Source organism: Coloeus monedula (assembly GCF_965178545.1).
Source record: "Coloeus monedula genome assembly, chromosome: 14".
Lineage (NCBI taxonomy): Eukaryota > Metazoa > Chordata > Aves > Passeriformes > Corvidae > Coloeus > Coloeus monedula.
In genome coordinates, this window is record NC_138794.1 from 13,498,431 (window position 1) to 13,524,230 (window position 25,800).

Here is a 25,800-nt window from a genome sequence, read left to right on the forward strand (position 1 = left end):
ACCTCCACAGGAGACGCCGCCATGGCCGCGCGGCGCGCGCCCCCCGCAGCCGTGTTTACCGCCGCCCCGCCCCGGGCCCCGCCCCGCGCCCGCCCCAGGCTCCGCCCCGCTCCTATCTACCGCGTCTGATTGGTGCGGCGGGCTTCGACCCCGCCCACCCGGGTGTCGGCGGCGCCTTTCGATTGGCTGTTGCTCCACGCCCCGCCTGGAGACACGCGCCGCGCGGGCAGCCTGAGGGGGCGCGCGGCCGCCGCCCTCAGCCCCACCGCCCCTCCGCCCTCCCCTCCTCGGCAGCCTTGCCCGGGGCCTCGGCGGGCTAACGTCGCCTTTCTAAAATTTTCTCCGGTGGTTTACACTGTCGAGGTCTTTCTTTACAGAATCACCGAGTCGATTATGTTGAGAAAGACCCCTAGGATCATCGGGTACAACCTACGACAACACCATCGTGTCAACTAGAATATAGCACCAAGTGTCCAGTTTTTTCTTTTAACACCTCCAGGGATGGTGACTCTACCACCTCCCTGGGCAACCCGTTCCCATATCTAATCACCCTTTGTGTGAACAAATTCTTCGGAATGTTTAGCCTAAACCTCCCCTGCCGCATCTTAAGATTATTTTTGGACCTCTGAGAGCCAGGCCCAAGTTACGGAGCTCTTGCCTAACCCCTCGTACTCAGGGAACCTGGAATTGCAAAAATTTGGGGAAAACCAAGAGGAAAAAAGGACTTTGCCCACTAGGATGAGGCAGTGCTGCCTTCAGGGTGCTCTGAGGAGGAAGGAAGTCCCAGCTGTGTGAGGAGCTGACCTGACATAACACCCAAGCAGAGAGAATGCCAGGGGACAGAAAAAAAACTGTAAAAGCCGTGTCTGAAATCAAAACAACGTTATCAAGACTTTTCTTGAGAAAAAAATCTGCTTGCCCCCCACACCCCATTCAAGCCTTTGAATCAATCCCTCAGGAATCCCTCCCTGCCCACCTGCCTTTCCAGCAGGCAGAGGACAACAGCAAGAGCTGTGCAAAAAAAAAGCTGTCAATAAAGTAGAGTGATTTAGTCTGAGCTTTGTAGTCATGAGCCTTTCTGCAAGCCTAAGCCAAACTCCTCCAGGCACTGCACAGTCTAGGAGTGCAAAGAGCATACCTCCCTCTTAGGATGAACATGTTGAAAATCACAGGTCACTAACAACAAACAAATATAGCAGCACCTGTACTGGCAAGGAACCAGGGTCTTGCGCCGCCTTTCAACTCATCCAACCTGGCCCCTCACGCCCTGATGGCCCTACTTCTGCCATCATCATCTGATGAGAAACTCTTCCCTTTCCAAAACAAACACAGACCCAGGCTCAGCTCTTTGGACTATGCCGCAAGCAGATCACAGAAACTCTCAGGTAGCTCCTCCTCAGAAAGGCTCAGGCAAACCTGTGCCCATTATCACACACACTCACATTCTCCTTCCAGAAGCGAACCAGATGCTCCAAGGAAAGGCAATCTCAATAGCAACATCAGTTTGTGCATGTCCCAAAATCAATGTAGTGTATTACCCACGAAAATTCAGGTGAGTATCTGACAGACAGAGTGGCATTCAGGCAAGTGGCTTCATATGAATTGGTAGATTTACTTGGGGAAACAGTGTCTGTTATAAGCCCAACCAAAAAAGTTTGGAAAAAAGACCCAGAAAAGCTTTTGGGCATTTCAAAATAAACAGCCCTCTTCTGTTTCTGGATTGACCCTCTGGACACCCAAAGTTTCCAATTCCTTTCTCTCAGCTTTGCCTACGTGAGTCTTCCAGCACAAGTTTAGAGGTTTGTCCAAATTTAAGTTTCTGGGTGACAGCCAAGGAAGGAAAACCTGCCTAAGTTACAGCAGGCATGATTTCCAGGTCCAGTTTTTTTGGGATTGAGTATAATGATGATTAGTAAACTGTTGTTACAGCTTGCTCGAAAAAGCATGTGGGTTTGTGGCTGTCAAACATGAACACTGGGTTTTGCAGTGCTGCCTCTCATACTCTGCTAGAGTGTACAAACCATGTAAGAGAGAGAGCATCAGAGCCCCAAAAGCTCACAGCTGAGGTTTTTTGTTAATTTTTTTTCCAGAATTGTATTGGTTAGTATAACAAAAGATGCTCTTTTATTTCTCCCTATAAATATCTTACTACACATTACTGTCACTAGCCAGAACTCTGTCTGGCTTTCTGCAGTCTCAGCTTTTCTGTACGGTAAAGACTATAACAAGAATCATCCTAAATTCTTGTTTAATAAAGGTTTTCATTATGAATATTTTATTAGCACATTACTTATTGGGCTTTTCTGTAGGACATCAAAATTCAAACACTTAATTTTAAGTAATGTCTCTTTTCAATAACTTTGAAATTTAAAATAATGTCCTTTTGAAATTCACAACAGGACATTAACAGTCATTTTGTTATATTACTTTTTTAAAGTAGCAGAGTAACACAGCACTGACTAATTTTTTGTGTGGAAAGACCACTGATTGTCCAGAATAGGAGTTAGAACACTGTCAATGCCCAAATCCATAAACAGATGACCTGCTATGAACATTTCTGTAAAACAGAACTTGTGTTTCTGGGTTTGTTACCCAGAGGCATCCATATATTAAGGTAAGGCCTATGTGCATTTTCAGTGGGATCAATAGTTATCTCCAATATTCCAGCAAGACATCTATCACTTCACCCAAATTATTCTTTTACTTAAAAACAGGGGAACATAAACCACAATATGTTCGTTAACAAACATTCAGTTCTTATGTTAGATATATATCTCCAGCATTTAATATTTTATGGTCTTATGCTATTACAAACTACTAGTGGAAAAGAGCTCTTCTGAAAGCAAATAATTGATTTGCAGTTGCAGAGAATAAACTGAATTTGGATCATCTGAGTGCAATGGAGCACTTTGCATTAAAAATCTGCACCATTAAAAATCTGTTAATATTTTATCTCATTACTCCATCCCGATAGTGACTTCTTATCTGGTAACAAATTTGACTTCTCTTCCCATCTAAATTAATCTTCAGTCTCATGAAAGATCAAAAATTTACAAAGTTTTAAAAAAAAAATCCATCTCTAAGCTGATGGCATTCATCCTGAGAGACCCAGTTTGTGGTTTGAATTTTATATACACTTATGATATATGGTTTGTGTCTTTCCTTATCACAAGTGCTTTTCTAGGCCAAAGAGAATCTGTACACCATAATACTGAACTACTTTGAAAAAAATCCAACAGTGTTTATTTTTAAAGGAGGAAATTATGTGGATAAAGGAGATTTGTTTCAGAATTCCAAAGGATTATCACAATAGTCTTTCATTTAAGAATATATGTTAACTACAGTGATGGTTAAGTGACAAAAGCTAGGACATCAAGTAACATCAAAGTATGTTTTAACTTATTAAATATAGGATACACTTTTGCTACAGAGGGTTTTAAATCAAACTGGATATAGTATCTTCACTGGTCTTCCTTTAAACCAAAGGAATAGAAGTCATTTTAACTGCAACTAAACAAAAAAGATACAAATGGCAGAAACAGATTTTTGTCCTATTGTCTTTTGTTCTACTGAGTCATACCATAGAAAATGTTATGAACCACTCACAATGTCACAGTGACAGGTAAACTGAAAACTGTGTACAACAGGGAATTAATAGAAAAAATTTGTATTGGCCATGAGTCATTGCTATGACTAAGAGAAGTAAACAGCTATTGGTATCCTAATCTAAATTTCTTTGCTATCAAGGCAATGTCTCAGTAAAGAGACTAATGTAGAGATGTAGTTAAGAGCCCAAGACTTAACACTCTTGTTGGCTCTACTGTTAAATATGGGCTAGATCCTGGCAATTAGTACTAGATTTCAAACACCATGACAACAAGATGCAAAACTGATACAAACATGAAGGCTTAAACTTTGTTAGCAAGAACTTCAGTCTGATAGTCACTCGAGGCTGGCAGCTGTCTCTGCATTGCATTGCAACTGGGCTGGTGTTAGCTCATTCTCAGGTTTTCACCAGCCCCTTCCTGCTCCTTTTCACTCTCAGTTCTCCAAAGTCACGGGTTCTGTTTTCCTTAGCTTTTCTTCTTTCCCTTAAAAGCAAAATATCTCTGTTTGGATATCCTTGCTTTCTGTGTTGCCTGAAGCCAAGCCACTGCCTTCAGCTATCTCAAGTCCTGCAGCTCTGCTTGCTCCTGCAGGTTGACAGCAAGGTGTGACCATCACCCAGGGACAGACCAGATGTGAACCAGAAATTCTCTGCTCAAACAGCTCCTTTCCAGGGCAACCTGCAGACAAAATTTAACACTGCTCTCCGAGCGTGGGCCTGTGTTCCCAAGGCACCAACACCTGCCCTGGGCCAGCTCCCTTCTTCCCTGTCTCCCAGGAAAGATGCTGAGATCTCCACCTCCCACAGGGTAGAAGAGAAAGATATAAAAAATGTTTTTCCTAATTTCTGTGACTAGTATAACAGTTTACAAGCAATTTCTTTTGGAAATATCTGTCTTGATGAGCAAACTTGCATAGTAAGAAGAGCAACTGTAGTGGAGGTGGAAAGTCACACTCATTTTGTGCATATGCATTTGAATGAAATGGTAAACACTTGTCTGAATCACCACCACTCAGATGTCATCTTTCTCTCCCTATTTTCAGCTTGAGGGGGAGGAGAGCTGCCAGAACAGAAACCTGGAGGTGCTGAGCTCCAGTCAACTGCTGTCACACTGTTCCCAGATTAATTATCCACCAGTGATCCCATGTTTAACACAGTAATTGTGGATATTTTTGCTAACAGCTCAACCCATTGCAATGTTAGAAAAGTAAGAACTTTCCGGGCATCATATATTTGGGCTTTTCTTCTTTAAATACCTTGAAATTATCCTTCTCCATATGTGTATGAAGTAATATGTGCTATATGCTCTTTGCCAGTGCCTAAAACATTGCTAAGACCAGGAGAAGCTATGTTCTGATGTGTGTGACTGAGCATCATTAATGCACTCCCATCTTTCTACAACCCATTTTCACATAATTTTCACACTTCTTACAGTGTTTCTCTCTTATTTCATTAGGAAAATGGGAATAGTAAATAATTGCTGGTTTTAGTTGGTTAGAATTAGTTCTGAGGTGTTTTTTATGTTCAAATACTTCTGACTACACAGATTTTCAATGTGTTATCTTTGGTCCACTGACTGACTTCCAACGACCTTGAAAGTTTTGTCACTGGGAATTAATTACCAATAATGCCAAACGACACTTAATAGCCCACCATCCAAGAAATGTCCACATATCTTCAGGTCTGGCTGGCGTACAAAGTAATCCCACAAGAAGGTACTCCTAAAAACCAGGATGACTGAGAAGAATGTAGGGTTTTGTGCATGCTGTAAAATGATATTTATTAATTATTAGAGTATTACCTCTGCCAAAAGCAAAGGGAAATGCAAATATCCTCCTGTTATTATACAGCCACTGTTTTTGATAAAAAGGTAACCTCAGATAATTCTTAAAACACTAAAGTAATTTAAAGTTACGTGCACCATAACAGGTCTCCAGCAATTCCTTATTAGTAAGCACCGAGATCTCCTATTTTGCTTTTGCAGAGACAGCCATTTTAGGCCCCAGCATTAGTTTTGCTGTCCACAACTAATCCTTGTCAGAGTAGATTTTAGTTATGCCATTGGTGCAGGAACCAAGAATCTTTGAGCAGGGCCTCTTGGACACAGGCACTTCATCATCCTTCTCATCTCTATATATGTAGCAGGAGAGATGGTTTTAATTTTTCAAAGCAATTTGAAATAGAATCAAGGAAATTTTTTTTTTCAGTCAGAAATAATCATTGCTTATACACAGCTTTTTAAACAACACATTTCAATATGCCTCTTCTTGTCTCAGAGCAAGGAGTGATTTGGCTTGATCTCTCTGGGAAATTATTGTAGCCCTTGGAACAAGTGTTGCTTTGAAGTACTGATACACTGCAGGCAAATAGAACACTCAAGGGTATTCTTGATAGGGAAAGGAAATTACCAAGTCCTTATCAGTTAGTTTATAATGTAGTATAAGTTACAGGGCTGTGTTTTCCCATCTATACTAGAAACAAAAGGAGAATATTGTCAAAAAGAGAGCTCAACAGCTCTCTAAAGTAAGTATGTTGAGAAGTACGGATTTGAAGCAACAGGTAGGTTGGCTACCTGAGGAAGGCTGCAGGGACAGATTCTCTTGATTCCCACTAGCCACCTCCTCCACAAAGTGCTTCGAAAACTTGAGGCTACAGATGGACTCAGCCCCAGCACCAGTCAGGTATGCCCTGTTCTGTTTAGTCATCGCAAAAATCCACTACCAACAAGTTAATAAGTGGACATAAGGCTATCAACCCCTGAAGAAATAAAAATGCATTTTCAGTTTCCTATGCACCTTCTTCTTCCTACCTTTATCACATATGAAGGTTTTAAAAGCACATTCAGCTTATTAGGTATAATATATACACAACTTTAAAAATAATTCCATCAAAAAGTGGCCCCTTGTATGCCTAGGTAGGCTAAAATGAAACTCACAAGCTGCTGAGGCTCATTTCTGTCCTTGGGCCAATTTTTCAAGTACAATTTTAACATTTGACTCAAAACCCCCCTACACAGCAGCGTATGCTTTGGATCTGTAGCATACTGCTAACATTGCTTGAACCAGCAGCTTGAGATCCACTGAAAATTTTATTCTAATAGGCCTCATCTAATTAGGTAGTGTGGATAGGCAAAGTTCCAATGACACATAATTTATTATAATCCATATAAAAGCAGTTTATTTAAAAGGAAGCTGACAGCAGAGAAAAGATGAGCCACAGGGACAAAAATGGACCCTTTTAATGATTTCAGAGCTGAGGTATTACCAGATATAGAAAATGGGTAGGCAGGCCCAGGAAGAACAGATTCAGGAGGAGGCACGACAAAGCCATTGGAGAATAGATATGCAAATGTTCAAACACATTTAATGTATTTACATCACTAGTAGGATATTTCCTACATATCCAAAGCACATAGCAGAAATGTTATGACCTATCACGAACTATAATCATTCAGTTATGTATTCTGCATTATATCAAGGTGGTCTTTTATTTGGGGTATTTAAACACTGTAATCTGCAAGAAACAGCTGTCTTTTTAGCACTAAATGCTTTCTAAACAATTTTTTCCGTGTCCTCAGTTCACTTCCAATTGAATTAATTGATCTGGCTTTCCTGAGTTTATATTTCACTCTTTTTTTTTTTAACAAGTTGGGTAGGAAAAGCAAAAGAGACTGAAAGACTTGTGATTTCATCAGGTAATGTTAATTATGCACTAGGAGGTGTTGGTTTGTTACAACAGCAGTAACAAAGGCGCTCAGATCCTGTGAAGTAATGCTTAAAATGCCATTTGCTGGGGTGAGCACTACAAAGAAAGAGAGGACAGTAGAAACAGCCTTACACCCCTTCAGATCCCCCAACTGTGCAGCACGGAATGGGCCTCCAATCCACACACACATTTTGTCCATGGAAGGGCTGTCTTATTTGAGCTATTACAGGACTTTGCTACCAGAAAACAACTCTGCTCATTACTTCAAAGGTCAAGCAGAAAGGATGTTCACATGAGAACTTCTAGCTGCACTTTAAGATAAGAGGCAAGGACACACAAGTGGCATCACTGCTGGCACTGAGTGGGAGCCGCCTGCAGGCTCTGCTGCTATGGCTACCTAGCCGAGGTTTCCCTGCAGCCAGAGGACAAACACAGCACAGTACAGGGACAGCATAGCCCAGGCCTGGGCACATTCAGGTTAATTGTTAACTATTATGTGGATCCCCAGCTCAGAAGCAGCTTAAGCATACAGTCAGGTCACTGCTCCTTCCTTAAGTTTGGAATAACTTCCCAGTATGGCTCCAATTTGTAAGCCTCACTATATATCTTTCTTCAATTTTGTCTCTTTTCAAGCTTAACTGGTACCATTTTTAAGAGAGGGAGAAGGGCAGCAAGATCCAAGCCTTGGTTAACTCTGACTTAATGCATCAGAGGAGGCCCAGATATTTACAAGTTTTCTGTCAAATGAATTTGATAGTCATCAAATATTATGCTTAAACTTTACCTGAGAGCAGCCATGCTGCACAGTCAGATCCAGTTAGGTTTACTCAACCCTCCTGCCTAGATGCACATGCTGCTAAAGTGAGGTTGTAAGGGAGCTCCAGAGGTCTCCTAACCCATTTCCCCACCCTAATGCCAGCTCTAATGCACTGTCTTCAGATGGAGCTTCTGTCTCTTGAGTCTAGAACAGTTTCCACAGAGGCCACTTACTCTGTGACCACCTAATAATGCAGGTCTTCGTCTCTAGAGAACATGGTGGTATCATTTGCAGAGACACTGTATGGACTACATGAACCACTGCCTCATGTGACACAGCAATCCTTAATCCCAGAGGTGGAATTCTGTTTACTGGAATACCAGTTGCATTCATACATACAGATTTGTATTTCTGGAGATGTAAAAATATTTCAAAGCAATTGCTTAGGACTTACTCTGGATGTCTTTGTTAAGCATGTAAGCATCTAATAATTTGAAACCTACAAAGCTCATTATTTCAGTTCCAACATTTCTACCTTCTTAAATCTTTCCTGTTAGGACATTTCCATTCACAGATTTGTTATTTTGATCCTTTTTATTAACCATTAAGCCATATTCTTTCAAATTTACAGCTGAGAGGTGCGAATTAAAACCCATTATCACTTCACATGAACTATACATTTCTAAAGTATTCTTCTATTATCTCCTACATTATATTTCATCTCACACTTTGGGGGTTTTTAATTTGCATTTTTTATGACTGTGGAACATAAAGAGTGTCTGTCAATTGTTCATTGAGAACTCTTTCTAAAGCATGTTTAGAATCCAGTGAGATATATTAACAGTATTTCCTCCAATGACATGTTAAAATTCATCTCCTTCTGATTCTCTTTCATGTATGTTGTCTCATGTCTCCCTGGTAATTCTTTTTCTTTGTTGATGAGCCTAAGTGATTCTATGCCACCATCAAATCTTGTTGCCCACCAGCTCATCTCAGCACCTCTATAGTCTGGGATGTAGTCTGTCAACCAGTGCCATCTCTTTGGCATGAAAACCTGAATATTTATCCTCATTATTTTGTAGCCAGTTCCTGCTCTGTGGCAATGCCTTTCCATCCTGTTCACACAGACTGTGCTGGGCACACTGATGGGTTTACATGCAATTTTACAATCCAAATACAGAACTCCATAGATCAAAGCACACATTCTCCTCTTTATGTTAGCAAGTCAAGCCACCCTAACACCATCTTGTAAGAGTGCCTTACCAGCAGGGTAAGCATGCAAGCACCAACACAGTGGATGGCAACACCAGCAATGGAATGTTGTATGTCACAACAGCAAGAGCCAGCACCCAGGCATGAAACCAACACTTAGGCTAAGACAGACTGACCAAGGCACCCCAGCGAGGAAGATTTACCTTCATGCTCAGCTTTACTGGGCTCAGCAAATGCAGAATGGTTCAACTGGGCAGCTGTCATCTGTCATCGCACAAACTAGAAAGTTTAGTATTTTAGGTCAGCCCTAAAGCACATTTTCCACATAAAGAAAAAACTCCAGAAATAATTTTAATATAAAATGTTTTTATTGTTTTTGAAAACATTTAAAAAACAATTTTTGAGCACTTTCAATAAAAAAAATAACTGAAATGCTACTGCAATATTCAACTACTGTAGTTTCAGCAGTACAACAGACAACAAAACACTGGGGAAGAGGGGAGAAACTGGATTTCCTGCACTAAATGAAAATGTGGAACAGGGATTTTTCTTTCCTTACGGTGCAGTAAATAAAGCACAGTATAGTACAAGACTATTATATGATCCTCAGATGCACTGCACAAGAAACGCTTTCCTTCTTTTCAGTTCGGAAGTCAGTGCTTATTGCAATTATTTGCAAATTATTTACTTCATGAATTCTTATCATGATAAAATGATGCAAAAATGTTTTTCAACACCAGAACAATAAAAAATAATCCAAGAAAGGAACATATTCAACAATAACTAAGCTGAATTAGTTAACATAAAAAAAGTAAATAACTTGTGAATAACTATGCTCACCTGGTTAACACTGAACCAGCTTCAATACAGCAAAAGAATAAAAAAAATAAAAGTGGTTACAGGAATATATCTAGTACTGTACAAGATTAAGTCATTAACACTCATGCACGTTTTGTGATCATGTATTAACATGGTGAAGCAAACTAAACTTAATTTTTCCTGCTGCAATATTCTCATGTAAGAGAATCAAAAATAGAAATATCTCATTGAGATCAATGCACATTGCTACATAAGACAATTTCACCTGTCACTTTTAATGACATTTTGCCTTTTAATAACGAAACACATTAAAAAGTTTTTTTTGTTGTTTTGCCTTTTTTTTTTTTTTTTTAATCTGTGGGCCGTATTTGTTGCATTTATCCTAAGGAATGTGCCTGCCACAGGTTCAACAGAATTTTAGTGCAATATATGAACCCAGAAAGTTTGCTGGACTAACCAAGCAATCAAATTTAAAGTGTTTGCTGCAATACTGTACACAGGGTACAAATTCACTAGTTTGTATACTTTAGCAAAAACTGCTATCAAAATAATTTATTTCTTATGTTAGTAGGAAGCCAATAATGTAAACAAGGGGTCAGAACTGTCTCAAATTCATAGTTTTGGAGTATCTGACAAAGACAGGCTTCCATTTGTTAGGATCACAGAATTTTCCTTTGGGTATTGCATACTTTGGTGTGCAGTAGTGCTCTGTCTCAATGTATCATAAAGAACTAACTAGCACTAAGTACAGGGACCTAACATTAATTATAACACCAACACACAAACATCTCTAAAATGATACATACCAATGTACAAAGCTGTGCCTGTGCCTTGGATTTTACTTGAAACAATTCTTAACGAATTTAATACTTTTAAAATTAAACATATATTTGCTTTAAACTCACTGATTATAGAATATTTCTGCTAATTAACTCACATGTTAGGCCCAATGTAATGCTTGCATTTAAAGATACTTTTAAATGCACTTTTAAAAACCTTTGGTGATGGCTGCATAATTTAGAATGCATCAACATTAAACCTACTCTTGCTTTTGTGAGAAATCTTCTTAAAAAACTAGTAGTTAGGCTAAACCTTCCTTCCCCCCAGCCCCCCTCAGTGTCCGTGTCAGCGACCCGAGGTGAGGCCAGCCCGCCATGGAACACGGGCTGCTGAAGCACCCGGGCAGCTCCTCCCGCAGCGCTGCCACTGAGTCACAGTCACACAATAGCCGAGTTGAACGGGACCCTCCCCCCTTCATCGAAGCAGGTTTCACCTATTCACAGTAGTGCTGGCACTTCACACAGGGTCAGGAAACAGAAACAAAAAGGTGCTGAGTGTCTCTCAGACCCATCCTCCCACCAGGGTGAGAGTATGTTCAGCACATCTCTGTCAAAAGGCCATGGGCAAGTACAGGATTCAAGCCCTGCCTTCAGCAACTTTAGTCTACAAGAAAAATGGTTCAAGTCTTACTGACAGACACCTGGCAGGACAAGCAGAAGGTTACTATGCAGCTTTTAGTCTCCTCCCCATTGCCTTGGAAGAGTCACTTGGTCTTAAAGCAAACCACGTTATCGCAACATCCTTGTGCTTCAAGGAGGGATCAGAACTCTCCAAGTTTGTTCCTGATGAAGTGGCAAAACTTCTCATGCAAGCACAGTGAAATCAGGCCCCCATAAGGTGCTATAGCTTGGCACAACTGTTTGTCCCTGCAGAAGAGGCCATGAACTGGTGATGAATTGGGGCAAGGGCAAGAGAAGCCATGATATACCAGCACCTCCAGTGCCAATGCAGCAGCACAAATTGAATCAGCACTGACAAAAAAAATCGACTAGTACTGGGATCTTGAGTCATTTGCCAAAACTGAAGAAACAGAAGACCACTGAGACACTTAAGAACACCGATCACATGAAAAATCTGAGCATCTTCCCCTTAAAGAAATCTAGGGGGGCTCACTGCATCTCCCCCTTCATAAACTGATGACCACTCATTCAAAGAAATGTAAAAGAAGAAAATTTTTCCTGCTCTATTTTCTACTTTGATTACAGGAAAAGTAATCCATTTTATACTAGGCTTAAGGGACGATATTGTAGCATACTCAGTGCACCACTTCTTTTGTAAAAACCTGCCTTTGCAAGTCCTCCTTGTAGCATCAGGGCCATGGCTGGTTAAATAGCTCTCTTTTTTGACCATTAGAGAGATCCATGTGTGCCATACTGATAAAATAAAAGGTCTTTTTGGTTTGAGTGAACTAGTGAGGCAGAAGTCTAATTCTCATTTTCTAGAGGGGGAGCAGGTTTTTTTTCTTAAAAAAAAAAAAATTAGACTCATCAACCCTGTCAAATCACTTTTGAAAATGGAATTCAGGCTTCTAAAACAGTAAGTACTTTTAAAAGAAGTTTTACCAAAAGAAAGAACACGTCTTACTGTGTATCTGTAAAGTGCCTGGCAGTATTATGGCTCTATATGAAATATTTTTAGATTAACCGTATTTTCTAATATTTTAATAATCTTTTGTTTGAGAGAGAGTGAGCAAGAAAGACAGAAAGGCTCAACCTACCAAAAGAGAGAGAAAATAACGTCTTCCTACACCCTCCACTAGGTTAGGAAAGAGCAAACTTAAAAAAAAAATAAACCTTTAGAAACAGTATTTTAATGAGCTCCAGCAGCTCTCTATTAAAAAAAAGGAAAAAAAAAAAGAGGGAAAATATCATGTTCCTTCTCTAGCATTGATAAACAGTACCTATCACTTTAAAATAGGGTGTTATGCCTAGATTAAATCTCAGTGCTCAAAATATTTTTGCATTAATTTTACCTAATATAAAAACATTGACATGAGAACTAAAATATCAAGTATGTAATGAATATTAATGGCTAAAATAACTACATAGATTTATTTCTCTTAAATAAAAAAATTTAGTGCATCTTTTTCCTTGATCATTCCTGTTAGCTTTTCCCATCTCTGTGTTTTACTGGAGATGCCAGTGGCACCAGTGCTACAGAGATTTCCCGAAGTTCACCATGAAGGAGTGCTCCAGACAGCTACACAATGATCAGGCACGTCACCTGGTCCACTTGTACCTGCTCCCCACCACCTACCTACCTGCAGGCACCCTGCATTGCAAACCTGGATGACAAAGGTCAGTAAAGATCACCTACTAAGAAGTAACTACCAATACAAAGTATGGAAAGCCTACTAAGGAGCTTGAATTAAAACCCTCCCAAAGCATCAACCAGAGCTGTAATCACTGGCTGCCATTAACCACTTCTTTATTTGCTAAAACAAGAAATGTTGAATGGGAAACACTCCAAAATTCAAATTTTAATACTGGCTCTTTGATAGCCTATCAGCTTCAGATTTGTTTAAAATTGGTAAGACTGCCTTTTCCTTACTGAAGAATGAGCAAACAGGTACAGCAAACTTTTTTCAAAAATGCCACAATACATAGCAAGTGTTTCTGCTGCGGGAGGCACTTCCATTAAGACAAATACAATACGTCTGTCTTTTAGATACAGTGTGCTACATACATATTATAAAACAAGATTAACCCAACATTTCAACAGCAGGATGATCCTTACTCTCCATCCACTCAAAACCTGATGCAGTCATTGAGTTAATGGATTCATTGCAGATTTGTTGAAACAAGGGGTCATTTTTTAATTCCTCCAGTGTAGCATCATCATCTTGTCCCTGCTGACGACCTGGATCAAACAGTAGATTTGTGTCTAAAGTGTTCAGATCGTTAATGCTGCCTGAGAGCTCGGAAGACAACCTGATGTCGCTGGGAAAGACAGATGCAACGTTATTGAGATCTGATGCCACCTGATTCACCAGCTGCTGGTTTGTTGGCAGACTGTCCTCCCCTAAAAGGTCTTTTACAGTGCTGCTAAAATCTAATTGCTGCTCTCCGATGTCTGATTGTGCTTGGTTATCTCCAGAAGAAAAACTGATCTGATCGGTGCTGCTATTTTTTGTGAGGTAATTTGGTGTTTGGAATTCATAAACTGAAGTGCTGGAATTGATCATACTTTGTGGGTTGGCACTAGGAAAAGCAGTGGATGTCTCCAAAATCTGAGTGAGATTCATCCTGGCTGTGTAATTTGAGGGCATGTTGTTCATTCCCAAACCTCTCACTGCATCATCGCTATCAGAATCAAGTTTGTTTAACAACACATTGGTTATTTTTTTAGTGTTTGTTTGTTTCTGAAGAGACGGGAAGGCCGTCTGCATCATCACAGTCAACGGGACTGACTGGCTTCTCTGTGCTATATTATTGGCACTGGTGTCTGCATGGATATTAGCAAATACATTGTGAACTTCAGGAGTCACTGGACTTCCAAAAGGTGTCAGATTAGAGCGTGGTATATTTGACACAGGGTAAACAGTGCTTCCACTGAGATTACGCTGGCGATGGACAGCAGGGCTCACACTCCGGCATCTCAGACTGTTGTTGAGAGATGAGCCAGTTCCTTTGCTGTCCAAAGGAGCAGGAACAGCAAAGCCCTCCTGCTTGGTAGTGCTACTGACAGGGGCTGCCTGGTGCTGCACAGGTGAAACAGGAGTCACGCGACCAAAGTGAGTGTCGTGGTGGCGCGGCTGAGACTGGTATGACTGGCCGGGAACTGCAAAAGCGTGGGGTTTCCTGAAGCGATCTTCCACCAGCTCCTGGTAGCTCGTAAGGATGCCATGGTTTGCAACCGATGAATTACTAACCCCACTGTAGCCGTTATTCATCCACTCGAGCTTGGTTTTGTCGGGATGGGTAGCCATAGGCCGCTGCATTGGCTTCACAGGGCTACTTGATATGATGCTGGCATCATGGTAAGCCATACTGGAGCTGATGGGAGTAAATGCAAATGGGTTTCGGCATTCCACAGGACTTGGAGGGACACTACTGCTGCAGTTGGAATGGGGCGTGCCAATGGGTGTGTGCCGGCTGCTTCCTAGGGCACTGTCTACAGGAGTCGTCTGAGCCAGTCTTGAACAAGGGCTCTCTCGAGACATGGTCTGAGATCCAGCAATCATTTCGGAGGTGGGTGTTGGAGTCGGGGTGGGGGTGGGAGTTGGGGTGGGGGTGGGGGTGGGAGTGTGAATTGGAGTGCTGTTGTTATGGATCGAATGGTAAAAGTGCGTGCTGCTTGGATGAGATGACACAGGAGCTCCTTGAGCTGTGGCCTGACTCTGAAGTGCCATTCCTAGACAACCACCATAAGGATGGGAATTATTCATGGACATTTGCTCCTCCATGAGCACCAGCTCCTCCACAATGCTGTCCTGGGTAAGGTCATCATCAAATGAAAAGAAGTTTTCATTTGACTGAGGGACTGTATGCTCAAACTCTTTCAGCTCAGACTGCAGAGGTAACTGATTTGAAGACTGTGCTTGTATTTGATCCAAGGAGTCCTGGATCTGGCTCTGTAACTGCTGGCTGTACACATCCTGCTGTATACCTTCGCAGTGCACCGGCTCCCACGCCGATTCCTGTAAGTCACTAGAGCCCGAGTGCCCAGCAATAGCCATAACACTGATATCTTGCTGCTGATCACAATTCACAGATGCAAAGTCAGAGGTTTTGGTGATATGGTGCCACGTATTTGGGTTAAAGCTGCCATCAGATTTTGAATCATTTTCTATGATAAACAAGTTTCCTTCCAATTTTACTTTTATATCTGGAGATGATGCTGATGCAAGCTGCTGTTCTAAAGCAGGATCACAGGTATTTAAATTGGTGCTCAGAGAAAGGTCTGTTGCTAAGTTTGCAGCAGAAGGTACAGATACTGTCACAGGTACCTTGCCAGGAATTTGAGCAAGTGTTGCTGTATTGTCACTGTTAGCTAATGATCCAACCTTCAGAGCCTTCTTAACATTGTTAGCTTTTTGACCCTCCACAACAGCATTACCAGTCGAAAACTGCTCCACTAGTGGTTTCTTTACAGGTGGTAACTGGGAATCCTGAAGTGTGGAAGGTTGTCGCTTTCTTGGACTTTTAGTGCATGTTTTGTCTTTAATCATAGACTCACCAGTAGGAGGTGAACTGATGCTGGTGCTGGACAAGTTTTGACTGGCAACTGTGAGTTTATGAGTGCTTTGATTATTGCCTGCTGAAGAAACTGGCGTGATTTCATTAGACTGTGTCTTATATTTGGTCCCTGCTTCTTCAGCTTCCTGATCACAGCCCTTACCTGGTTTTAGCTCCATGACATCATCTGTTGAAACCTTCAAGGCTGCAACCTCAAAATTAATTAGCTGTGCAGGAGGCAGGTCAGGGGTTGCCTTTATGGATTTAGACATGTCAGAGCTCTCTTGGCCCTGCACCGAGTTCTCATCCAGCAATGCTTCCGGTTCCGTTTTGATCTTGACTGCAGGTGTGGCTACAACAGTACTAGGCTTGGATCCTGGAGACTGAAGTGAAACAACAGATCCATTTTTGATCTGTGGACCAGTCCTCCCTTCTTCCACTGCTCCTGCACTAGTGCTAACTGAAGGCGACTGTTTAACGGGCACACTACTGCTGCTCGGGGCAAGAGATATTGCTGTCATTTTCACCACATTTAAGGAATTCACATGTGGAGCTGGCACAACAGTCTTGATTGGGCTACTGGCAAATAGCACCGTTGTGGGAGAGCGGATGGTGAGAGCACTGGTGTTTGCTGGCTTCGGTAAGATCTGCTGGTAGCGATGCCGGGCAGAGCGGTCACCAACAGGGCTGGCAGGAACATTCTGGGGAGTCTTTGGTGGCTGCTTGACTGATTGCATGTGCTGAGTGACCACCTGAACATTGAGCGGCAGGACCTTGCTATCAGATGATCCCATAGGACTTGGAGATGTCACCAATTGCCTGGTCCTTGGCACCTGTAGAGAGAGAAAAAGAAAAGGTGTGGCAATGAAGCAGGAATTCCCCAAAGCCCACACACCACCTCAGCCCCAATCACTTCAAAGGTGAGAAAGACAACACAGCTCAATACACCAAAGCTAGTGCATGTCAGTTTGAAACAAAATAAGCTCCTCTTCTTGTCCAAGATGATTTCTATTTCTCTGCCTAAGGATTGGCAGTCAGACACATGCCTCCTATTTTTAAGGTGTGAGGCACTGGTCTACACACTAGTCTGCTCTTCTGCTAATGAAAGGGTCATTCTCATACAATCCTTCACCACCCGGGACAAAAAGACACATACGAAGGCTAAAGAGGGGAGGATGTGTTCAAAATACTGCTCATTGTTAAGGTTTCAAAAGTGATTTAAATACAAACTCACTATCAGGCAGAAGAACTGGCTTACCTATCGAAATGAACAGCACAGTGAACATCTTAAAACCAAATAACCTTGCTGTGCTCCCCAGCCCAATTTTATATGACTGAAAGACAAAAATGTTCTGTACTACAGAAATTCATTCAAAATAAAATTGCACCTGTCACTAAATGCACTGGGCCAATAAAAGGTAATTTAGATTCCATATTAGGGTCTCAGTAACCCACACAACTGGTGTCAGCTCTCTCATCTGGTTAAACTTCATCTCAAGGCTCACTTTAATGCCTTCAGAGATGAACTTGGCCTATGGTATGTGATCAGAATTCTGCTGCCTCTGTATCAACCCTGTAACTAATGTGGTACAACACAGCCCAGACAGAGAAGTGTCAAGGCACCCAAGCCTTTGAATGGAAATTGTTCTTCTATCCCACTGGCATCACTGCTTAGGTACTGGCAATGTACAGCAATTTCATAGGGTGGATTCTCTAGAGAACTGCTGGAGAGCATTACCGGTATGGGGCTGGGGACAGCAGCCACAACAATGCCAATAGGTGGAGGGGACAGAATGGCAGGACTTCCATTAGATATACTGGTCACACCGTTGGTTGCAGCGCCTTCTGTTTTCTTTACTGGAGACTCTCCTGGCAAAGGAGACTGCAGTTTCTGTTCTTGCTGCTTCTTCTGGATCTTACGCTGCAGCTGCTGCTTAGCATCAACAGGAGATGGCAGAGTTTTCACTTGTGGTTGAAAGGAATTACTTTCAGCAGTAGGTATAAAAGCTGAGGGCTGGGGGATCCCTTTTATTCCTGAAAACAAAAGAAGGAGAATGAATTACGACCAAACATACCCTGTCCGCTGTGGTGTCGCTTCTGTCTCTAACAGAGAATACATAGCAGGCATCTCCAAAACCATTCTGAGAACACCTCCTCCATGAGGTGCTCCCATCCACTTCATGCTTAATTCTATTCAGCTTCAGTTTATTTCCACATTTGTGGCAAAATCTCTGTCTGTTAGACAAGCTGGGCATTAGCTGCTAAAATACTTTTTATGGGCCTCTTGTTTCTAGTACTGTCAAATGGCAACGTGTGTCAGCACAATCTGAGCCCGGTGCACTTCACTGAACTGGCAGCAGAGGGCGGCGGGCACGTTTCAGATGAACCTTTAAAATCCATCATCTGCCGTAGTTTTGTTTTGTTACCTCTTCTAAGGCAGCTTTAAATGAAAAATGTTTCCAGAAAGCTGTGGGCCTGTGTCAGAGAGGAGCAGCTCTGAGCAGATGACATTATCTAATGGCCAAGGCATCAAATACGGTGCATCTAATATCAGAATGGATCAAAGCCTCTGTGTTATCAGGGATAATGGTGAAAAAAGGGCAGTAAGAGAAGTGTTCAGGAAAAAAAAAGAAAAAAGATAAGAAGAAAAAGTTGAAAAAACAATGAAAATTAGAACAGAAGAAGATTTTTTTTTTGGAGAAATTACTTCGCTGATCACATAGCAAGCAAGTGCTGCTTTCAGGGAGAAAACAGAGAATTAGTGTCCTCTGTGCAGCTAGTAATAATTTCCCTTACAAAATCACATCACATTTATGATCTTTTATTAACAGTCAAGAGGATTAGCGTGCTCTTTAGAGACCAAATAACCTTGCTGAAATACCCCTTTAGAAATGCTCCAATATTGTTTCATTTATACTTTGAGGTTACACAGCTTTAAAGTAACTCCTAATTATAAATGAATCAACACCATTTTACTACTTTACTAGTTTTACTAATACTGATTTTACAATACTAAACCAAATTGTTTGGTTTTAGATGCCCAGCACATGCTTAGCAACTGTGGTCTGGCACCCCACTTTCTCAGCAGCAGTCTGCATGTACCACGAGGGGTTGAATGTTACAACACATCTCCACTTTCACAATTTCTTCTTCACAGAGCAGTGAAATGCCCAAATATATTGCAATTACTGGCACACAATTCTTCTAGATGGGCAAGCAATACCGATAAGAAAAAAACCTCAAACTTTTCTTTGAGGGTAAAAGTTTGCTTTTTCCTCAGTTAATGCACAGAGACACTGCAGTTCCCTGCAAGAGGAATGGAAATATTTTGTTTGCCATGCCAGGAAGAACGTCTTCTAAAATGACTATCCAAGCCATAGAGGCATGCACTGGAAGTAAGTGCCCTTTTCCTTGAAGGAAATCATCTTGTCTTGAAGGAAGTGAGGGGGAGAAGCTACGTGAATACACTGAGTGTCCCTTCTAGCAGCACAGCAAGCAGAAGCAGTGTAGCCAAGCAATAGGTCACAATAGAGCACACAGGCAGCAAAAAAACCACCCAGCACTGCCACCTGTCAGGTCCAAGTTGGAATAAAGGAAAGAGAGCCGGAAGGAGAAAGGATGTGATCCAGAAGGGGATCATCTGAACACCACTCCTCCATTTAAAATTGCCAGTCTCAAGAGGCTGGCCTTGATCTGAACTCATTTTGCTTGATAGGCCTAAGCAGAACTTCTCAGAGGCAAGTCTGGGGGCATGTTGTGCACCTGCATTTCCCTTCTCATCCTTTGTTTTTGTATCCATCACCAAAACACACTTTAAATGATTAAGCGACTGATTTCAAGCATGCAGAAGGAAACAAACCACAGAAAAAATCTGCTGTTGACAGAAAATGTTTTCCAAATTAGGGCAAGTTATCAGACAGAAACACAGCTACACGAGCAGTCTGTCTACAAACCAGCATTGTAGCAGCACCAAACTCCTGTTCTAGCCAAGTATATAAATTCAGCAAAAGTACTCACATGCCCTGAAGACCAGGGTCCTCACCAGAGGAATGGGAGGATCATCAACTAAACCTGAGACCAGTGTTGATTTTCAGATCTTTATCCAGACTACCAGCACAAACAGTAATTTGCAGCAATGTGACTAAAATCAGGTAAATGAATGCTCAATGCTCAGAGTCAGTGTTAAAGTTTGCCCTGAAGAGAAGTGCTTCCTCAAAGCAAGCTGTTACTACTCTCAGTAGGAAGATCCCCCATTTCAACATCCAGCATTATCTCATTACCTGCTGGTGCCCCTGCCATTACTGTTAAAGCTGCCATTGACTTGGTACCAATATAGTGACTTTTGACAAGAAAACGAGCCAATTCCAAGACTGTATCAAAAGGCTGGCTCAGCACTTTCTGGGCCCATTCACAAACAAGCCGACAGGCTGCAGAGACGACTTCCTCATCAGCACTTTGCAGCTGCCCAGATGGCTCTGCTCCATCCAACTAAACCAAACAAACAAAGGAGGAAAGGTTACTTTAATTAATAAGGGTCATTAAGGCATGAAAACAAAAATAGAAAGCAAATTATTATCAGAATCACACAAAAGGTTGAATAGTATGTTCACAGTTTTACATGAAGTTATGAGAATGAGATCACAACATCAATATCCTTCAAAATTAAATGTCTTGACAATAATCTACAGGTTGTTTCCAAAGGCATTATATGGAATTGACATTTCTGGAAGAAAATCACAGACAGAATCCCAATATCTGGACCACCAACAATTGATTTTCCCTGTATCCAGAGTCTTATCAAATCAGTAATCACTGTTACCCAGGAACTGCTACTTTCACTGGGGTATCTCTTCCCTAGCATTGACTTAAAAAAATACAGTAAAAGCAAAAGAGAGTCAAAAACATGTATATGGTGGATAGGAACACTGTGGAAGTCTACTTCACTTCCTAAATTAGTTCAAGAGTATTGCAATTCATTGTGAACTTTACAGAAAAAAAAAAAATCAAACAATGATTCAGAATATAAGAATCATAAAGAAAAATCTTAAAAGCTGCAGAGATCTTCACTTTGTTTTGAAAAGTTCTGACAGAAAAACAGCATAATAAATGTTAACTTGCAGAAAGATATATAAATAAGCAAATATATATCATACCCCATCTCCAGTTTTATGAAAGTCAAGGTTGGGCAGTGTTGGCATATGCACAAAAGCCTTCTTCCTCAGTCCACTGTAGCAATATGTGAACAACAATTAAGGTCTAAATTGTCTGCTTGTTAGTTGGGGGATAGGAGAGAAGAGCAGTAATTATTCTGATAATCCTCATAAGCTTTAAAAGCAAACTCAACACAGAACTAAGAATTCCTGTCATTAGCATGATCTCACAGCCAGCCAGAATCAAAAGCCTATCAATGGCTGCATTCTTGGCCAGGTCATTGGGGCTTCTCCATCTACACAAAGATGCTAGGTATGATGAATTTCATGTGATGACTTAGAACAAGCACTAAACCATGCCAGGCAATTTTGATTAGCTACTCAATATTCAAATCATTAACATAAGTTTAGTCCAAACTCTCTTTCTAAAACAAAATGGGAGAATAAATTTCCAAAAGTTAATCACTACTAAAAAAATGCATTCTCGAATTTAGGTTCTACTTTATTTCCTTCTCCTAAAGGACTTCCTCAAACTGGAGTTTCCCAGGACAAGACAAAGTGCCTGATGAGTACATTTCTTCCTACAATTTCACACAATTTTTGAGGCACTCTCTCCTCACTCATGATAATTTTTCTGTAAAAACACAGACATAAAGACACAGACTTTTTCTTACACTGATCTAATCAAATTGGTACACAAAAATATACTCCCTTTATTACTCATACTCACTTGTTTATAGGTCTAGAAATCAAATCAGCCTTTTTTTTCCTCTCCACAACATTACTCTGGGAGTTGACACACAGTGTCTTTTTGCCATGACACACAAATCCCTTCCAGGATCACTAATTTTTCACATTCTGTAAACATGTCTGTATTCTTTCCTAGGCCATGGAGCTTGACATTGCTTGCATTAACCTGGATGGAGCATAATTACAGTAAAAGAAATCTAAGGAGCCTGGGAATTATGGTAGGTGTGAGACAAGGTCACACTACAATCATTCTGAATTAGAAACAGTGGAAATAGAACTTAAAGAGATCCCCTGGGTCAAGCTACAATTACATCATGATTTCTTCCTTAACATTTCTCTAGCTTTATCCAGAACATGAGTACTGAGTTTTGGATTTCACTACTAGATAATCCAACACTGTATTTTATGAAACAGTTTAACTGACACGTAACTTTTCCATTTACTATGACGTGGAAGGCTTTTTTTCCCCCTCAATGGAAGACAAGCAATTCTGGGCTGCCCGCTAGAATTTAATTCTCTTTTTAAGTGCATGCTTCAAGTGAGACCTGGCAAAGACCAGTACTACAGCACACCCGTATCATTGCTGTTACTTCTTTTGAGTGGTTTTTAATTAGAACCTACGAACACCTCAGTGCCTTTTAGCCTCTTCACGCTCTCCCTTCTCTGCTTACTGCAGTGGCTTTGCCTACCCAGCATGTCAGGACGCAGCAAGAGCCAGCCCTGGGGAATGCAGAAGGTAGTACATTACTTCACCACAGCTTCTAAGGGTTTTCATGGGAAGGTGTAATTCTCAGCTTGGAAAAGAAAAAAATGCTGCCAATGAAAAAAATGGTTTGAAAATCACTACCAATTCTGGTTCCTTTATTCCAGTATCTCTTTGTACTAAATTATAAAACTTTCTGGATGCCTCGCTGCTGTGACAACTGAGTGTCAGAATCTAAATATAAGTACTCGTTTCCAAAGTTGTATCTTGCAACCTAACACTACTGCAATTAATAATTTTTAAAGAACGTTGGAAAAGTGTCGGCATTTTTTATTCAACATTACTTCTACATTTAGCCGGTAGTTAAGCCATAACGACAGATGTTCTCCAAGCAAGTGCAGAACAAGTTACTGAGAAGCGTTCTAGCAAAGGATATTTTGATTTGCCTCTTGTGCCTAGACGACGGGCCTTCATATTTGGAAAGACATTTTTCATGATCTTTCCAAAGTCAGCAGCACTTAATGGGTGGTAGCCAAGATTGTCACAATAGCTCCTGCAACAAAGAGAAAGAAAGCGTGAATGGAATCGAAGTTAATACAAGAGGCCAGCCTACATGCTAGACTCCAAAGGTTTTCAAAAGAAAACACTTATCCCCGTCCATATTTAGAACCACATTTAACATTAATGAAGCTATCCACAACGAATTGAATGCATTAAAAATGTATAAACAGAGCTATTTATACCATAGTTTTTGCCTTGTTCTCTACTGAGTTCAAAGACAAGTCATGTGAAGAAATAACAAGTAGTGGCATTATCTAGAGCACAGTTAAGATTTACTTCCACAATTCAGTTTGATGCATATGTTTCAATTCACTTATTTCAGGACGTGATAAAGTTCCCTAGACCCTGTTCTAGCCAGAAGCACAACTTGAGTGTGATAAGGCCTGAAGTCCTGCAGGAATATTTGAAAAGCAGTAGGTAAGAGATGTGTCAGTGTCCAGAGAAAGATTTTGCATATACAACTTCAATTTAATAGACCTTAACAGAACTAAACTTAAAAGATGCCTTCCCAGGGAACCAGCTTTATAGGTATAACATAAGCACATACTGAGGACCCAGTCCTCCTACCACTGTGACCCTACTGAACCATGAGAGCTGCTTGATTACAGGACCCTATTTAACAGTCCTAAATTAACAGAGATTCCAACTGCTGCTGCAAATGAACGTCATCATGCGACTCAGTATACAACCCGATGATATAGGGGAATAAAGAAACAAAAAGTAATTATTTTGCCAACTTTACTTATTCTAGTCAAATGGGCACTGTTTTCTGTCTTCAGTTCTCAAAAGCAGCAGGAAGAATTTTGTTTCAGCATCTGAGACATTTAAAAAATACTTGAGGCAGAGAACAAGAACTGTTGATTTCGCTGCAGAAGGTGAATGTTCTGGAAAATCAGAAACATAAAGCAAAGGAGAAAACCAGGACCTGAACTGGAAGTGCTTAAGGCTGCACAAAGACAGCAACTCCCTGCACTGTTTCACAGACGTTGATGTGCTGTGGCCTAAAATGTACCAGTAAAACCTTCTCTGTGAGATTCCCAACAGCCACAGCATCAGCACCAGATAGCAATGACCTCCTTTCCTGTGAGAAATCCTACCAGCAATATACAAAAACAACCTGCCTCTGAAAAGGTACATGATCCAGTGTGGTTATCAGCAGGAGAGCAGAAAAACAATGACTTCACACCCCACAGCTGCCTGCTGCTCTAATCAGGTACATACACACAAACAAACCCCTGGAAACTCAGGCAGATGCAAAGAAAAAGCAGCAGTCTGAAACAGATACTTCATCCCCAGCATCACCTAGTCACAACCTGCATCCAAGGAGGCCAGTCAAAATGTCTTCTTTTCAATCTGTAGCTCTGTAGAAAGCTGTACATATTTCTTGAGATACTTCCATTGCCTTTACTTTCTCAGTAAAAACACTAGTTACTACAGAGCAAGTATCTGCTGCTTTTACCCTGGCTGTAGGTTGGTATCCTCCGCTCAGAAAGCGCCACCACAGATGTAATGATTCTGATGATGACCAACGCTCTTTGGTTCTGACACTCCCCTGTAGAGCCTCCCCCCATGTCTTGGGGCCACTCTGTCCAAACCAGGACACGTTGCCTACAACCTGGTACACTAGTCAGGCATCAGTCTAGTTCTTATGTGGAACATCAAGAAGCTCTATATCCAGTGTATATACCTACACATTTCAATGAATGTCACTCAGAAGCTGGATTCTAGATATGTCCCTCTGAAGTTATTACAAAGGAATTCTCTTCCTGCTTCATTGTATCCTCAAAGGAATCACACTGCTTTCTGTGTAAAGATATGCAACTAGATCTCTGTGTGGTTTTTGTCCCTTGCATTTTGCCAGGCCTCCATGGATTCAAACTTTGGTCTGAAAATTCCTGGAAGGTGGGTCTCTGTTGCTTACTGATGCTGATTACAAGACTTTAAGTCTCAAATACCATTCAAAGGAGGACTCTCCAAATTTCTCTGCCACAGTCAGCAGTATCTTTGAAACTCAACAATGTCAGCAAAATAAAAAACCCGAAAGAACAAGCTAGCGAAACACCAGGATTAGGGACCTACCAATCTATTAACTTCAAAGTTAAAATTATTCCCTCCCTAGGAGAAAATAAATAAATAAAAAGGGAATAAAATTATCCATTCCTCAAGTCTAGCACATCTGGTTTAAGACAATCACTTGCCAGCAGCAAAAACATACAGTCTACACGGTCCCCTTGTATCCATAGTGGCAGCTCCTGCAAGCTTGTAATTTCTGAGCCATCAGTGTTATAATGGAATTTCAGTTTTCAGACAGATCATTCCACATCACCCCTCCCCCTCCTGGCTTAGCCGAGGACCTCCATGTCCATCTGTGGTCTCTCATTGACTTGACAAAGCATACCAGGAGTCTCTCCCCTGAAGCTCTTCTCTCTGCTACTTGCACTCTTGGCACATCGCTGAGCCCAGGAGCTGTTTTGCTCTTTGAAGGGTGGGTGGGAGGGAAACAGACCGGGGCGGGGGGG

General features: G+C 41.3%; 1 protein-coding gene across 2 annotated transcripts in view; it reads right to left on the bottom strand.

Moving 5' to 3' along the window:
- Nucleotides 1-9,646: 9,646 nt before the first annotated feature.
- Nucleotides 9,647-25,800, bottom strand: part of RFX7 (regulatory factor X7) — a 50,075-nt gene continuing 33,921 nt past the window's right edge. Inside the window, exons 5-9 of one of the 2 annotated variants that reach the window (XM_082290655.1) lie at nt 23,157-23,273; nt 21,271-21,355; nt 20,398-20,605; nt 17,856-18,151; nt 9,647-16,950 (exon numbers count right to left, since the gene is read on the bottom strand). In XM_082290655.1, the coding sequence (XP_082146781.1) occupies nt 13,642-16,950; nt 17,856-18,151; nt 20,398-20,605; nt 21,271-21,355; nt 23,157-23,273 (4,015 nt within the window). In that variant the 3' untranslated portion in view covers nt 9,647-13,641. Of the gene's footprint in view, nt 16,951-17,855; nt 18,152-20,397; nt 20,606-21,270; nt 21,356-21,997; nt 22,161-23,156; nt 23,274-25,800 lie in introns of those variants that run through there. The other variant, XM_082290654.1, reaches the window with a different exon arrangement.